At 40.5% G+C, this 15,920-nt stretch overlaps 1 protein-coding gene across 9 annotated transcripts in view; it reads left to right on the top strand.

The window, feature by feature from the left end:
* Positions 1 to 15,920, top strand: part of NEO1 (neogenin 1) — a 213,025-nt gene that overhangs the window by 119,057 nt on the left and 78,048 nt on the right. For all 9 annotated transcript variants that reach the window (XM_063346362.1, XM_063346361.1, XM_063346364.1 and 6 more), the window contains exons 6-7: positions 12,851 to 13,005; positions 13,983 to 14,103. In XM_063346362.1, the coding sequence (XP_063202432.1) occupies positions 12,851 to 13,005; positions 13,983 to 14,103 (276 nt within the window). The remainder of the gene's footprint in view (positions 1 to 12,850; positions 13,006 to 13,982; positions 14,104 to 15,920) is intronic.

Genomic DNA, 15,920 nt, shown 5'->3' with positions numbered 1-15,920 from the left:
TTTATGAAGCAGACCGAGTGATAGACCATGTCGGGGGAAGCATACCATTTGCACTTTACTGCACATCTCATCAACTGAGACATACCCCAAATGTCAATGATGGAGTGAGTCAGAATGGTTGAGCCTGGGAAGGTGTTATGTAGGAGCAGAGTGCCCAAGGAGGAACCATTGCGTATTGGTGCTGAGCTGCTGCCGCAGAACCCAAGACAGACTGATCCAAGGGAGAGTCGAGTTTTCTTGGAGCTCTGCTGCTCCCACTCACCAGCCTCGTGTTGGGGTGGGCTGGGGCTGGTGACATGCACGAGCATAGAAGTTTCCCAGCCACCGCCTCTCTCTTGCATGGTCTGCTTAACAAACGGAGCTCAGCAGCGTCGTGGTGTGGGGTGTTCGTTCCTCACCCCGGGACCTGATCGGCTTCTGTCCAAACGCCAGGAGTTCACGTGGATCGGAGGAGACGTGATGCCTTGTTGTCACGAAGGTGATGGTACACCGGGTACATTTGAAATTTTTAACGCAGAATCTCTTTAAATGGAGATTCTGGGCTTACATATGAAACCCACAGTATTAGGGCTGTTCAGCCGATTGCCTCTCCAGGCTGGTGACATTGATTGTCACCATCAGCATTTAGGCTTATAAGAAGGGGATCTACATAATGTTGAGAAACCTTACTGAAAACAAAATGAAAAGGCATAGCCGGAAAGGTTAGATACCTGGCAAGTGGCGTTTGTTTAAGGAGCTGTATGATGTTCACAGTGAATGCCTAATACCTGTCAAAAATTATATCGGAAAGACAAAAAGCAACCCACCCCCAAAACCCTACCAGAAATCTCCTAACAGCAAGGTAAAGAAAATTCTTTTTCACATTTTACATGCAAGTAAAATAGTACAAAGCTTTCAGTCATTTGTTAGTAACATAAAAATCCTCTAATATTTTTTTTCCAAGCCTGTCAGGGCCAGGAAGCCTGCCAGGGAAAGTGCGGGGTCGGCAGATGACTGAATGTAAAGAGAAAGGGATGAGAAAAAGGCCCGAAGCAGAAAAGTTAATTCTTTATATCCCTGTTCTCTGCGAAATTGGAAGCTTTTTTTTTTTTTAAATTATATTTTATTTTTTAAAGGAGAGGGAGCTTGGCGGGCAGGAGTATACCTGAAATAGTAGAGATAGTAAAATGTGTTTCAAAACAAATCCATAAAGTGAACAGTAAGAAATCATCAGGAGCAGATGGTATTCACTCGAAATTTCTCAACGAGTTTAAGTGTGAAATCCTGAGTTACCAAGTGTGGTGTGTAACCTATCACTTAAATTGGCTAATCAGACTAAAAAAAAAATCAGACTAAAGATATCTGGTCAATGTGACATCAGGTTTTTGAAAAGTCTTTTGGGGGAAATCTGGGAAACCATGGACGTGTTAATCTGATGTCTGGACCAGTTAAATTGATAAAAATTATAATAAAATATAGTGTTGTTAGACATTTGGGAAATACTGTGTATTGAATCCGTTTGCGTATATTTTGTGGGGGAAAAGCCACCCTTCACTGTTGAGAACCTTTTGCGGGACGTTGTGGGCTCTTCTGTTCCCAGAACGCTTCTAACAGTCCCTCTCGCCGAGAGCCTCAGAGGATGGTGCTGTGGAGTCAGAGGGAGTGACCTCGCACACGCAAAAGAGAACAAATCGATTGTTTAACAGGTATAGAAAAAGTGGAGCCGAGTCTATTCGGCGTTTTTGTAAGTGATGTGGAAAAGGGTGAGGTAAGGTTTGTAGGGGACAAACTTTGCTGTTCCTTGGGAGGTGGCTGGGGCTGCGAGAGTGAATGCTGGCTGGGAAGAGCCTCAGAAACGCCGCGTTGTGTAAGAAACAATCAAGCAATTAAATGGCAGGCGAAGTTCAATGTACTATAAAGTGGTACATACAGTTAAACAGTTCTATAAATTTATACAGCAGCGGTCTCTGAACTGCTGGGTTTTGCACAGGCATGAAATATGGAAGTTGTAATATGTAGGTCTTTGGAAAATGCAAGATCTTAAAAAAGCAATTAATCCTAATCGTTAGGAATTGGTACCTAAACAGAAAAATTGTTACGGTGCTGTCTAAATCTGTAATGGCCCTGTATATTGAATGCCGGGGGCAGTTCTTGTTCCCTCCCCTCTTCAGTGTAGCAAAGCTCTTAGGTGTAGTAAGCCAGAGAAGGTGTGGAGAATGTAACAAGGAGGATCAAAGTCACACGGAAGGTTGAAAACTGTTCTTTTCTGTAACATCATGAGTGCCGTGGGGAAAGCAAACAGGAAATGAATGCTCCTTCCTCTTCAGTTGCAACAACCAAGAGACATCAGGTGGTTGATGGACTCAAAGACATGCAAAAAATGGTGGATTTTCTCAGGGAGCATCGTGTGGAAGTTTAGGGCTCCTGAAGGCTTACCTGGGTCCAGAAAGCAGCGAGAACAAGTTTTTACAATCTAACCAGAACTAGTAAACACAACGGTATCTCCTCTTTCTCAGGAAACCCCTCATCTGGGGATTGCTGGACGCATATGGAGATGGATTGCTTTTATGCTTTGCTTCTTTCCCTGATACCTGCACTTGGCTGCTGTGTGGCACTCTGCAGCCTTCCCTGGGTTTTTATGTTCCTGGATGCGTCCTGCTGATAAGCAACCTTTGTTCGCGGTTTTCAGGGTAGGGTTACTGCAGAAAGCACTGCAGAGTTAGTGCTACGTTTTCTTTCAGCAGGTTCTGGTTAGATAAGGTGGTTTCTCTAAACACTTCTCGCCGTTGTTGAACAGATCGGCTGATGATAACAGACATTATTTACACTTACCTTTGTATAGATAGGATTAAGGGAGGTGTGGATGATGTTGCAATCTTGCCAAAGGTTTAACACCGGCATGCAATTAGTGTACTGAATTGGGCTGCAACTGCTAAGGCGCCCCACGAGTCAAAAACGTAAAGAAAAATACTGGTAGTCTATAGGATGCTCGGAGAACTCTCTGTGTGCTTCTGCACCTGGAAAACTTCCCAGGCAAGCCCGTTGGTGTGTAGGCGTACATAACCTCCGACTGTCTGCGGTCCCAATCCGTGTGCCGGGCTAACAGCTCACGGCTGTTAAGGAGAGGTTTTGCTGAATATCTAGAGTCCTGCATATTCAGAAGATGCTTTAAAAGGTGGTTTTTTGATTTTACTGAAGCTCATACTTAAAGCCTCATTTTCATACCCAAGCGGAGAGTGAGCAATTAATTGTTTAGAGTTTTATCTTTTTGCAGAATAGGGCAGGAATTAGATGTTACTCCTATGTAGTTCTTCCTGTGCAAGAATAAGATGCATAAATACATACACGATTTTCCTCTCCGTTGCAGTAAGTATTTAGGTATTAAGCTCTCTTACCTATTTGAGGCGCTCTTACCTATCTGATTGCATGACTGCCTCACCTTGCCTTTGCTCAAATAACTGAATCCAGGATTTCCATTTTTCTTTTGGAGCCAATTTTCTGAGTCATTGATCATTTTCAGTGCTTTCTTGTAAATCAGAGTTCATGTTTTCCTTGAAATGTGGTGCTCAAATAACACGGTCAGCAGAGGCATTAGCGCATGATGGATGGAAGAGGAGTCTCAGGAGCTGCTGCTTATCCCTCCCGGTGTGATCACTTCTTTTCACACCAGGATGACATTGGGAGTCATGTTTAGTTCATGGTCATATTTGTGATCTCTGATAAAGTCTTTGTTTCTTAGACCTTTTTCTGCTAAGTTTATTGCTATTACTTCCTATTCCGTAAAGATACAGTTCAGTATTTCTCCCTGAAAAAGCAATGCATGCTTCTTGAATTGTATCCTGATGTTTTTGTTCTACCTTTCTAATTGATCAATATAATTTTTCTTTATTATTGTTCTGTACTATCCATCCTTATCTGGTTTCTTGATAGTTGTAATATCATTGAATGTCGTGGGTGTTCTAGTTTTCTGCTTCTGAAATGTTTACTTAGGGTAAGAATAGTTCATACTTTAGTGATTTTTAAATGAAAGCTTTTCATTGTTAAATGTAAAATATTAGTGTTGGAATGCAATTTGGTCATCGCCTGCCCTTCTGCCACCACAGAAATCGTATCTCCTGTAGTAGCTGTGCAGAGGAAGCTGTAAAGCACCACAGTCCACATGGGCAAAACCATAGTGGAGCGTGGAGGGCTCGTGGGGCCTCTCCGGCTGGTGAGCAGAGTCTGACTGGTCTGACGGGGTCTGGTGGAGACGCGTGGGCAGAAGGGAAGAGCAGTCCCTCCTTCTCTGCTTTGCCTGGTAAAGAACGGGGGAGGAATTCATAGTGGTCAGGATGGTAGAGGATGGTCAGGAATTGTATGATTCTATGAATTCATACTGGTCAAGATGGCACAGACAGGGAACCAGTGAGCTAGAGGTATGTTAGCTTTAATTGTCTGAAACGTGAAAAAAACCGTCAGTTGTTTACTTGTTAAAAACAGACATAGGCAGTCATTATCTTACAAGGCAAGAAAAATAACATTAGGTCACTGCCACAGAAACTTTCATCTTCTGACTGCAATTTCTGTTCATAAACTGGAACTTCGGGCTTTGCACAATCAAAGATGCTGTGCCATGTCCTAGTTTGCATTTTTATAACTTTTTCGTGTCTTGATACACTGAATTTTTTTATAGTCATTTGACATTTTTCTATTCTGTGGACGTTTCTCTGAAAACATTCCTTTTTGTCAGCTTTTGTTTGCTATGCAAATTTTCCAGCTGCATATTAAGTGTGTTTTAAGGACAGGCAGCCCTGCTCAGAGGTCGGGAAGACTTTTGACTTGCCTGCGACATAGTTTTGCCTTTTAAATCTCTTTTTTCAGAGTACTTATCCGTATACCTTTGCCATTTTTAAGGAAGAACGTTATAATTCCCCATTTCCATTTAAAGTGCGATTTATTTTTTTTTTCAGGATACACTTGAAGAAAACCAGCTGATTTGTACAACTATAGCATGGGATTAAAAGATAATAAAAAATTCCGCAAACATCAGTCCGTGCATTTTATCTGTGTTTTGGTGAGAATGGCAGGAGGTGAAGGATTTCATGCTATTTTGGAGCAGAATCAAAATTTTGAAAAAACATGTATTTAGAAGGCCAATAGGCTTGCTAACTTGTTTGTAATTACACTTTGATACCATGAAGCAGAAAATGTTTTCATAGACTTAGGTGAATGTATGATAGAACTGAGACTTTTGACAACTATTGCTCTCGCCTTAATGGTTTAATGTTCTATTTTATCCTGTATTTGTTTAATTTCATAGTTTCCCTTATGATACTTAAGCACTTTTGCCTTTGTTTTTAACATTGTGGGTCTTCTCCATGGGTGCTCCCAAGGGGGATGGTAAATACAAATCGTTTAAAACATTTTCGTCAGTCTGCCCTACGTGTCACGCCAGCTGGCTGATGGAAATTAGTTGGGTTCAGCTAACTGACCAGGGAAATTGCTGTTAGTTTAAATAAAATTCACTCTGAACGTAATGCAGTCTTCTCTGGGGTTAGCACTGAAAAGCAAACTTCTCCCAAGCGATGAAATGGTGTCCTGTGGTCTGGCTGGGAGATGGAACCAGCCACTGAAACACCCTCCAGTTTGGCAAATTTACAAAAAATGTTCAGGGATTTTTAAATGCTGCGAAACATCGTATTACAATAGAAGGATTTGTCACTTGACAGGTAGATTTGGAGGTGGTCGTATGTATTGCAGTGATACCGCTGAATATGTTAATGCTGATTCAAGGTGGGAATGAGCAGCTGAACAGCGTGATCAGCATAATGCAGGGTTACAGCCGCCTCAGAAATGAATTTGCAGTTGTTAAAATTAAGTTTAACTTTATAAGGATTCTGTTAGGATTTGTAACATACCCTAATGGGATATCTTATTCTCCCTGGAGGAGAAAATGAAATTGCTCTGGGCTTACCATTTTAGGCTGATAAGAAATGGGGGTTATGCCCACTTTAAATACTATTCGTAATCCTGACTGTTAACTGAAATACAAGGTTGGGGTTCTACCCGGAGTATACATCAGAAATGTAGTTATGAAATGGAAGCCGTTTGACCAGGAATACTTAAGCCGTGATTAATCATAGATACACTATGAAAAATTATCCAGTCTACTTAGTTTTTATATGTGCTGTTTGGAGTACACAAGAACTTTGGGATTTAGAAAATGCTTTTGTATTTGAACGGTAAGCATAGATGGATAGAGAAATATTTGTCAGGGACAAAAGAATAGAAGGAAGAGGATAGAGATGTGGACAAGAACTATGATTTAAGCGCGTGACTTTGGAAAACGCACTCCTGATTTTTGTGGATTTGAGGGCTTTTGTAGGTGGCTGAGGAAGCAGAAATGGCAACTCCAGTCTTGTCCTTGAGGATTTCTATTAGTTGCATTTCAGTCCTTTGGCTGCCTGAGGCTGTTGAAGAAGTTATAACGCTGTGTCGGTGTGAAGGGAAATAGCCCTACAGCAGAGTTAATGCATAGTCTTTGCTCGTGCTATAGAAATCAGCAGGTGACACAGCATATGCATCATATTTAATCCGGAAATATAACCGTGGTATGAATTGTCTTGTCAGTTTGTGATGCTGTGATGCCGAGCGAGATCTTGGGGTTTGTTTCAAGTTACTCGTTGCTGGGCCAGCAGTCACCAGCAGTTCTCCTGACTTCGAGGTGAGGCTTTTCACCATTCCAGGCTTACCGGAGACCTCCTCAGACTAGTCAAAAGCTCCTTTGGGCAGTGGTGACAGTGAGTTTTGATTTACAGTTAGGGAGGACCATGAAGTGGGTGTTGTGAGCCAGCATGTTATACATATGGGGTGCTTGTGTCGTCACGTCGCTCGTGAGGGGCTTAGAGGTAGTGCACAGAGGAGTGCTGTCTATGGGAGTTTGATGAATTGATGGCAGCAAGAGAGTGATTCATCTGCCCGGAAGGAGGAAGGTGATAGAGGACGTGGAGAAACAGCAAAACGCTCTAATAGAGATGATATCTCCCTTTTGCAGTCGGTCAGGTGTGTGCTGGTTTTCATCTGACCCTATGCTTGGACCAACAGCTCTATTTATTAATGCCTTTTAAAAAGAGAGTAAGTCTTTTAAAAGTATCGTTTGCAATCTGTGTTTCTGTTGCATCAAAATGAGACTGTTCTTACGTGCTTCATGTACGACAGACAGTGTTTTATACATGTTAGGAAGTGAGATAATGGTGCAGCTGCAGCTGCCTGGCCTTTGAGGAGTACTAGATGTGTAATGCTTAGTTCATTCTTGGATACTTTAAAACAAAATAATTTAGACTTTTCAATTTTATTTTTTTTTCTTACTCTGGTGATGTGAATGGCCCGTCTGTGTGAGATCACTTCTCTGCCTCATCAAGGTTTTCTTTGTCGCTCAAGTCTGGTGAACAGGAATCGCTGCTTTGCCACCAAGAGGGTTTTCCTCCTTCTGGGGAGAATGTGGAGGGGATTTGACTTTTGGGAAAGGTTAACGAGCATAAATACGAGATCTCGTCTAGAATAGCAGCATTTTGATTTGGTTATTGCGGGAGAAAGGTTCATTGTGCTTGTAACTAAGAAAGTTGAAAGTTCTGATTGGTTAATTGTGCAGAACTTGAGTTTTTCCTTTTCTTGTATAGTTATAGCTCGGCTTGATGTTTCAGGTTTGAAATGGGATTGTGAAACCAGAAACCTTTGTTCTTATGTCAGTTGTAAGACTGAAAGGAAGGCTCTTCAAGAGATGGAGAGGAGGACTGAATGTAATTAATTTCTCTCTTATTTGAAGCAGTGCAGATGGCTTAATTGAAAATAGATTCTTTCGACTATGCCCCTGAAGGCCACAAAATTTCTGTCTTAATGAGAGAGAACAGTCAAGAGCTACTGACCACTGAAAAGACATTTGAAGAAATAGTCATTCTCTGAAGTTCAGGATAAATGATGCTGCTTTAAAACTCTCAGCATAGTTATTCAAAGCTTTCTAGTCCTTGGGCATTTAAAAGATAATATGGATCCTAAGCCAACGTTTTTCTTTGTGAATTTGCCGTGGCCGATCATGCTGGTGCACAAGGAAGAAGAGCAGAGTTCGGTCCTCTGTGGCAGCGTGCATTGCCTCTATGGCAGCGTGCTGCCTTTTGTCACTCTTATCCCTGAACAGGTGGAGGAGCAGAGAGTTGGGGCAATTGGGTTCTGTTTCCTTCTTCCTTCACTTTCTTTGTGGAATGGGATCCACACCCAGCATCCATTTCCGTTTCCACTTACCTGGAGTGCAGTTCCTTTGGAGTTAAGTGCAGTTCCTCAGCTCTTCCCGTCATTGTACAGCCGTTGGCTTAAAGAAGCCTATTATTCTTCAATTATTTCACCTTTACTGGGATTTAGCTTACAAGTTTGAATCAACTGCTGACATAGATTGTTGGGTTTTTCTTCTCTTTTTTGATCACCGCTGTGATCAAAATATTTTGTCTTTTAAATCTACAGAAGGATGGAAGATACTCTCGTATGGCGAATCTATAAGGGTACTACAGTGCATGTGAAATTCTGCGGAAGCATCTTGCAATTTAAATAGTTGCTATTTGCGTGCTAACATTAAGAGGGATGGAAGAGTGGGTTGAGCTGCCAAGTTGTCTTTGAAGTTTAATTGTCTGTTTGGTAATGGAACACATAATCTTCTATTACAAATCTTATTTTATATGGTAATTGGTTCATTTGCTCTCTGGTTATCAATTTAACTTCTCTACCACAAGCATCTGTACTTGCATTGTGTTAATCTCTGTGAATGCTAAACATTGACATAGTTAAACGATAAAAGCGTATTTTAAAATCATTTTTTAATTCATTAACTGGAAAGTAAATGATAATAAAGCAAGAACTTCTCATATTATTATCCTTTGTAAGCAGCTTGGCATTTGCCCCAAAAGCCAGGAAAGCAAAGTCAATTTGAAAAAATAATGTGTTTCAAATTCTTAATCTTCTAAATCAAAAATATTTGAGAGCAGGTAATAGGATATCAAGTTCAACTTTGATTTTTGTGGCCAAAAAATATTGAATATTATGATTCAATATTAGTGCCTGCTTGTGGATGATGCCCCACGTTAAAGCAAAGTCAGTTGCTAAAGATGTTTGACTACTTTCCAAATGTCTTTATTACAAGTTAAACACTAGTGGAGAAACAGAAATAATCCTAGAACTTTACTTCGCGCTAGTTTTCTTTCAGATGTGATGGTCCCTCAGTTCCCTTATGGTGCTCCTCCTTCCTCCTCACCCTCCAACTCGTCTCTCAGCCTTTCAGGTTAGCGATGACCATTCCCAATCTCCTGCTGCTCTTCCAGCTGTGGTTCGGTTGTGGGGTTGCTTATAAAACCTCCTGGGTATCATGAAGCCTCTTACCTAAAAGGTGAATGTTGCGGGAAGCCTGAACTTCTGGCAACGTATTCCAAGAGGAAAATATGCGGAATACCACTGGAGACATCAGTCTCCAAGGCTTTGTGATAGGATCCTCCCGTCATAGTCTGTGCTGGGCACACAACGTGTCTACGCCCAGCAGTAGGGACTTGGCCTTTCTGGTGCTGCTCTTCTCGAGGGAAGGTCTCGTGTGTCTCCTCTGTGATGTTTATGCTCATCGTTTCCAAAATGAAAGAGTGTCTAAGTATGCTTTTGAAAGAGATAACCATGAAATACTTAGAAGTAAATGGAAAACTGGATAAAAATGTGGTTTAATTAAAGGCAAATTGTATCATAATGCTTCTTTTGATAAAGTAACAAACTTTGGCAAAGGCAGTCTTGAACACAGAGCAGCTATTTTTCATGTTAAGAGCCGCTCGTGATTTTATTGAACTTCTCTTACATATCCCTTTTCTCACACTTCAGTTTCACAGTGTGACTACCCAGTACGGCAATTTGCGTCTATTCTGAGGTCATCAGATTAATTTTTTTACACAAGTTTTGTGCTTTTGAATGTTACTGACTTGTGTTTATTAGGATTCCTGTAATAAGTGTAATATATGACTAAGGAAGTAAATGTTAGCCTGTAACAAACACTATGAAAATAGGATAATTGTATGTTCATGGAAAAACTAACTTTTCACATTTCCAATTTTTATGTCCCCTTTTTTCTTCAACTATGTAAGCACTTCAAGAATCAATGCATCTGTGTCTGTATAGATACAGAGAAAGAGATTGAAACGAAATGAGAACAGAAACTATTGATCAAGCAGACTGGGACAAAATTACTCATTATTTAAAAATGGCTAACGATGAGAGAGCGATGATCTGTCACAGGCTGACATCAGTACAATGCATCTAGGAAAGGTAGAATGAATTGGGCAGGATATTTGCTATAGTGATAACACTGTATTTGTGCTGTTTTTCAAGTCACTGGGGAGACACATCTGAAATTGCATGCAAATAATTGAAACTCTGCAGGCTCCAAAGATTAATTCAAACTAGAGCAAACAGAGAGGGTCTGCGAGGAGGCTGTGGGTGACTTGTCCTACCAGCACTAAGCAAACACAACTTGTTGAGCCTGCCAAAATAAAGGCTACGACGTGGCAAGGGAGTGGAGAAATAGTGCAGCTCACAAGAAATAAAAATGCCAAGGATAAATGCCAGGGAAGACTAAAAGTTTCAAATAAAAGGCACTGTTTTCATAAAGAATAAGTAATTTGGCCAGAAATAAATTCAGAAGACAGTTTTCAAATGTCAGAGCTATGTACAGTTATAACAGCCATCTGATACAGACAGTAAATACAAAAATATCTAAATCATTTTGAGGTGGAGTTTATGGCGCTTTTGGTAAATGTATGGAAGTGATTATATGAAATGGATGTCTGAAGTCATAGGCAACTGGATTCGGCCCCATCTAGATTTTGGCTCCTATGTGAGAGAGTTTGAGCAGTGAATGTGTATGTGCATCTTTATCTGGTTTCTGCTATAGGTTTAACATGTTCATCTGAGAGTTAAGCCATCTTCTTACTCTATAAATAAATATTTCCATATGTTAATGTTCTCTTACTTCATTTATAATGCAAAATTTGAGGTTATTTTGGAGAACTGCTTGTCTCCAGCTGCCTATTTTTAGAAGCATTAAATCCACCTACAAACCTTTACGATCATTACATAGGAAGAAGTAAAACATGATCTAGTATTCCTTATTCCCTAGCATGAAATAAATCCCATCGATAGGTGAAGCGTGTGAAATGTTTGCCTAAACTCTGCAGCCCTTCCATATTGACTTTCTTTGATAAATATTAAAGGGCAGAAGGCCACTTTTGACTTTCCTGGAACTCGAACAATCAGATCTGCCAGCATAAGTAAGCAAATCACCCTTATGTCTGCGAGTGAAGTAAAAACAAATAAATAGGTGAATGTTCTTCATATAATAGATGATATTCAAATTGTATGTGTAACAGCAGCTCTTTCTGCCACAAAGCCAAAGGAGCTGCGAGCCCTCGTATGCCGCTGGATGCTTCTTGGTGGGCACATTTGTTCCGAGAAGGTTTTTAACATGTCTGCGCATTGGAGACTTCGGGGTTTGTATTACCAAAAAATTCTGTATCGCTGAATTTCTATGGATTTTAAATAGCTTTAATTTAATCAGTCTTACTCTGAGTACATAAGGCCATGTAAAAAAGGCAGCCAAGGCCCAGAGAGTTTGGTACGTGTCTTAAATGTGAAGAGCCCGTCTGGTTTACTGTGTTCCGCAAGAACCATCTTTGGTCATACATGTCTGTAATACATCGTCGCTGCAATACAAGGGGTGTGTGTAGTCCTGCACATAGTGTTGCTTGGGCTTCCACAAACCAGAGGAGAACATCTTTGGGTGATACAGCACTATCTGTTTGATAGCTGAATTTCTGCACAGAAACAGAAGGCAATGGCACCCTAGGAAACTTTCATCTTACTTTTGTATCCGTTCATTTCTAGAAGTAATTTTTAATGTAATTTTTAGCTTTTGTTTACCTAGTGACTTAAGTATTGAGTTCAGAAAAACTCCCTGAAAAATCTCTGGTGTATCAACTGAAGGATTTTACCGGAATAAATAAATTGCTGCTGCTGTCCCCTTACAGAGCGTAGCCTGGCTGCGTTCTTCTGCGTTGTAGGAGCCCCAGCTGGCCTCGCTGTGCACCGAGGTGCAGATTACCGAACAAGTTACAGACAGCCATTTTCAGTGTGGCCTGATTTTTTTTTTTTTTTTTTTTTTTTTTTAAATTTCAAATCTAACTTACAATCTTTCCGTTTTGCAAATGAAGAAGCTTTGCTGCAGGAGGGGGTGAAGGCTTTTGTGTAACTTTGATTGTCTGGCTGGGAGCTTATCCCACAAGCTTCTTGATTTGGGAAAGGGGCGTAAAACTGTTGCACAATGGAGCACTAAATGATCTGCTCAGATGAATTGTGAGTTTCTGAAGGAAGAGTGTGAATGATGTCTGAATCCACGACCTGCTGGGGGCTCTTTAGCATGCAGCAACATGCCTGCAGCAGATAAGCGACTGCAATGTGTCCTTCAGCCACGGAAATAATTTTTTCCAAATGGCATCTCTGTCTCTTGGTTTTAAAATACCTTTTAACTTTACATTTTATACATCTCGGTTCGATTTCTTCTTTCATGTGTTCTCAGGAGGTCATTTTAAATTAAAATGGCTGGCCGTTTAACTGACCCAAATGTAATTTTGAAATAACGCAGAGCTTGTGTCAGCTTCTGTCAAACCCCGATCTGAAAATTTCTGCCAACATTGCTACTGTTTGTGCTAGAAACCATCTTTCTGTGGTGAATCTTCCTGTAGTTTTGTGTAGGAGCACAACTGATGTGTTTTTGTGGATGCTAACACCATCTTTTGTCTTTCCTCCATTTTATTTGAAGTTCCTCCTGAATTCCTGAAGCGGCCTACAAATATTTATGCTCATGAATCTATGGACATTGTGTTTGAGTGTGAGGTGACTGGAAAACCTACTCCAACTGTGAAATGGGTCAAGAATGGAGACATGGTGATCCCAAGTGACTACTTCAAAATCGTTGTAAGTATATTGTCTGTTCTGCAGATTTTTTAAGCTGTTGGCCTGTCTGTTGGTCCTCTAACACGTAGGCATGAAAGCTAGGTTCCTTCTATAGGACCAGCTTCCTGGTTTCATCCTATTGATCTTCTGGGCCTGGAGGAGAAATGGTTTTTGAAACCTTAAATGCTCCGTATTCAGTCATTTTACTGAAACGCAAAGGCATGTTGCTTGTATTGTATGAATCTGTTTTTTTATAAATTAGATTTTCTGTGAGAGACACACACGCACACAATGACAAAACCACACTTTGTTGGTTGAACCTGTGAACACTGACTGACTGTGTTTTTTGCAGTCTGTGATCAGTGAAAATGCCCCATCCCTGGAAGCATCGATGGTCAGGTTGGACGGGGCTCAGAGCGATCCGATCGAGTTGAAGATGTCCCTGCCCATTGCAGAGTGTTGGACTAGATGGCCTTTAAAGGTCCCTTCCAACGCAAACTGTTCCATGATTCTATAAAGTCACAATTTGAAACAGGAGTTTAAATATAAATATAGCTGAGTTGTGGATCATGAATTTTGGCAGAGCGGTACTTCTGGAGGGAAATTTTAGATGTAGTGAAAGTCATTATTGAGACATAGTTGAGAGCTTAATGGTTGTATAATTGGGTATACCTGAGGTTGTAGGGTTGTAACAGGGAGCCATGCAGTTATATGCAGTGCTTAAAATATCATAAAAGTGGCTGTGGAAATGTTATGACTTGCCAGTGATATGTGATGCTAGAAAATGATAGCCATTAGTAAGAGCTTCTGCTGCTTTTTGATACCATATAATTTGAGAATTCAGTGCAAGAGAGATGAAATCTGACGGGAACTCCAAATATACTTTTCCATGTTACTGTTCAGAAGTTTCTCCTGTCATAGTAATGTGCCATAATAACGCCATTGTTTTTGCAACTGCAACCCATTTTTAAGCGTTGTGTTTTTCCTTTGCTCTTCAGAAAGAACATAATCTGCAAGTTTTGGGTCTGGTGAAATCAGATGAAGGATTCTATCAGTGCATTGCAGAAAATGATGTTGGAAATGCGCAGGCTGGAGCCCAGCTGATAATACTTGACCTCGGTAAGATAAATTGTCACAGTAGAGTGCTGCCAAAAGACGGGGAGGAACAATTTCACGGGACCTGTTCCACAGGTCCCTTTTCTGCAGTTGTAACTCAGCTAGAGTAGGGTGGGTTTTTTAAATCATGTGAGTGATTCAGTGTCATCTGCTGTACACTTCAAGTTACTTGGGAGAATTTCAGGAAATCTATTGTATTCCTTGCATTTTGGAAAATATTTTTTAAATATTTAGTGCAATAATAAACCATAGCCAGAAACCTGAAATACTGTTGCATGCTGAGATTTTAAAAAAAATAACAGGATAGCCGAAATGAAAACCATCACTGAAATTATCAAACTGAAAAATAAGTGCTTATGGAGCACACCACAAATGAAGTATTTTACATCGAAGTCATTCCAGTCTCAGAAGCTTTTTTCTGTTATTAGTTTAAAAAGTAGCAAGCTTTGTCATTTCTGCAAACTGTGACTGCAAAAAATTTTTGAGTTACAGCTGCAGTTTAAGATAAATACTTGTTATTGTGCTCCAGTTAGTGGAATTACTAACAATGCTCACCTTCTTGCAATCTCCTGCATTGCATATTTTGGATATTAAAAGAGAATAATTGCTGTTACGATTAAAGCCCTACTGTCTTCCAGGAAAAAGGCAGTACAAATACCGTTGCTAAGGCATCAGCTTGTTTTGCTCTTTCAGGTCACACAGTTCTTAAAAATAATTTCTAAGAGCACAAGGAAGAAAATTAATAATAAAGGGGATGACGGGAGAGACAAGTCAGACAAGAAAATATTAATTGTGCACTTTTGGGGGCTTTTGTGTTGCCTGACTTTTTGGGTTTTTCTTGACGTTGTTTCAAAATTCTAATTTCTTTTTTATTTGGATGGAAAGGATTTAGGAGAAAGTCTTCTGTAAGTCAGAGGCATGATGTAATTTCACACTTGGAATTTTAACAGGTGTGAATCTGCTAGACCTCGTTTCGGCGTTCAACATACAAACTGTTACGAGCGTGCCATAGAGGGAGAGATTTTCCATTTCTTTTCTGTTTCTAGAGTAGTTGTGCACTTGTAACTTCTGAATTCTCATTTGGATATGGGTATGTGTCATTGCTGGCTGAAGAGATGCCTGTACTTTCCACAATTATTTGGGGAATGAAAGGTGCCCTCTACTGGATTCAGTAGCTTCAATACTATAGAGCCGTGGGATTCCAACCTCCCAGTAGTGTTAGGCGCCTGGATCCAGCAACGGCCTACTCTTATCAGGTTGCCAGAAAAATTATTAAAAGTAAAATTATTTCTCCTATATGCATGAATCACCTGAGTAGTTTCCAGTCTTCCAAGTGGAAGCATTATTCCATATTTTCCACGTTTGAAAAATACTGAATAATTAACGTACTTGGGTTTTGAAGCCCTGCTTAAGTTTGTACTTTCACCCAGTTCCCAGGAGTGGTATATAAATTACTATTACTGTTGTTATTTTAGTTCCCGTGGTCTCACTCTTCTTCCTTTCCCTCCCTGCTGTTTGCCCCGTGGTTTCTCCTTCCTGTTCTGCTCTGGCAACCTGTCCTCTTCTGCAGAAGGACTTTGCCTTATAATGCTGTCCTTTTTCTTTTGCATGCTGCCAAAGGATTGTGGATGAAGTGTTGGTGGAGTCTCATTTCGGGTGTAAAGATGCACCCCCGAAGTCATATCATTCTGTTACGTGGCCTGCAGTGTTTTTAACAGTGCACTCCCTGTGTAACACTGATGCATTTTAGTTGTTTTCCAACAGTAGAGATAACCACACGGTACATCACTGAAAGTGCATCGTATTTTTTGTTGTTGTTG

Source organism: Chroicocephalus ridibundus, chromosome 9 (assembly GCF_963924245.1).
Source record: "Chroicocephalus ridibundus chromosome 9, bChrRid1.1, whole genome shotgun sequence".
Classification (NCBI taxonomy): Eukaryota; Metazoa; Chordata; class Aves; order Charadriiformes; family Laridae; genus Chroicocephalus; species Chroicocephalus ridibundus.
The sequence above is the reverse complement of the archived record's forward strand: the minus strand, read 5'-3'. Positions and strand labels throughout refer to the sequence as shown.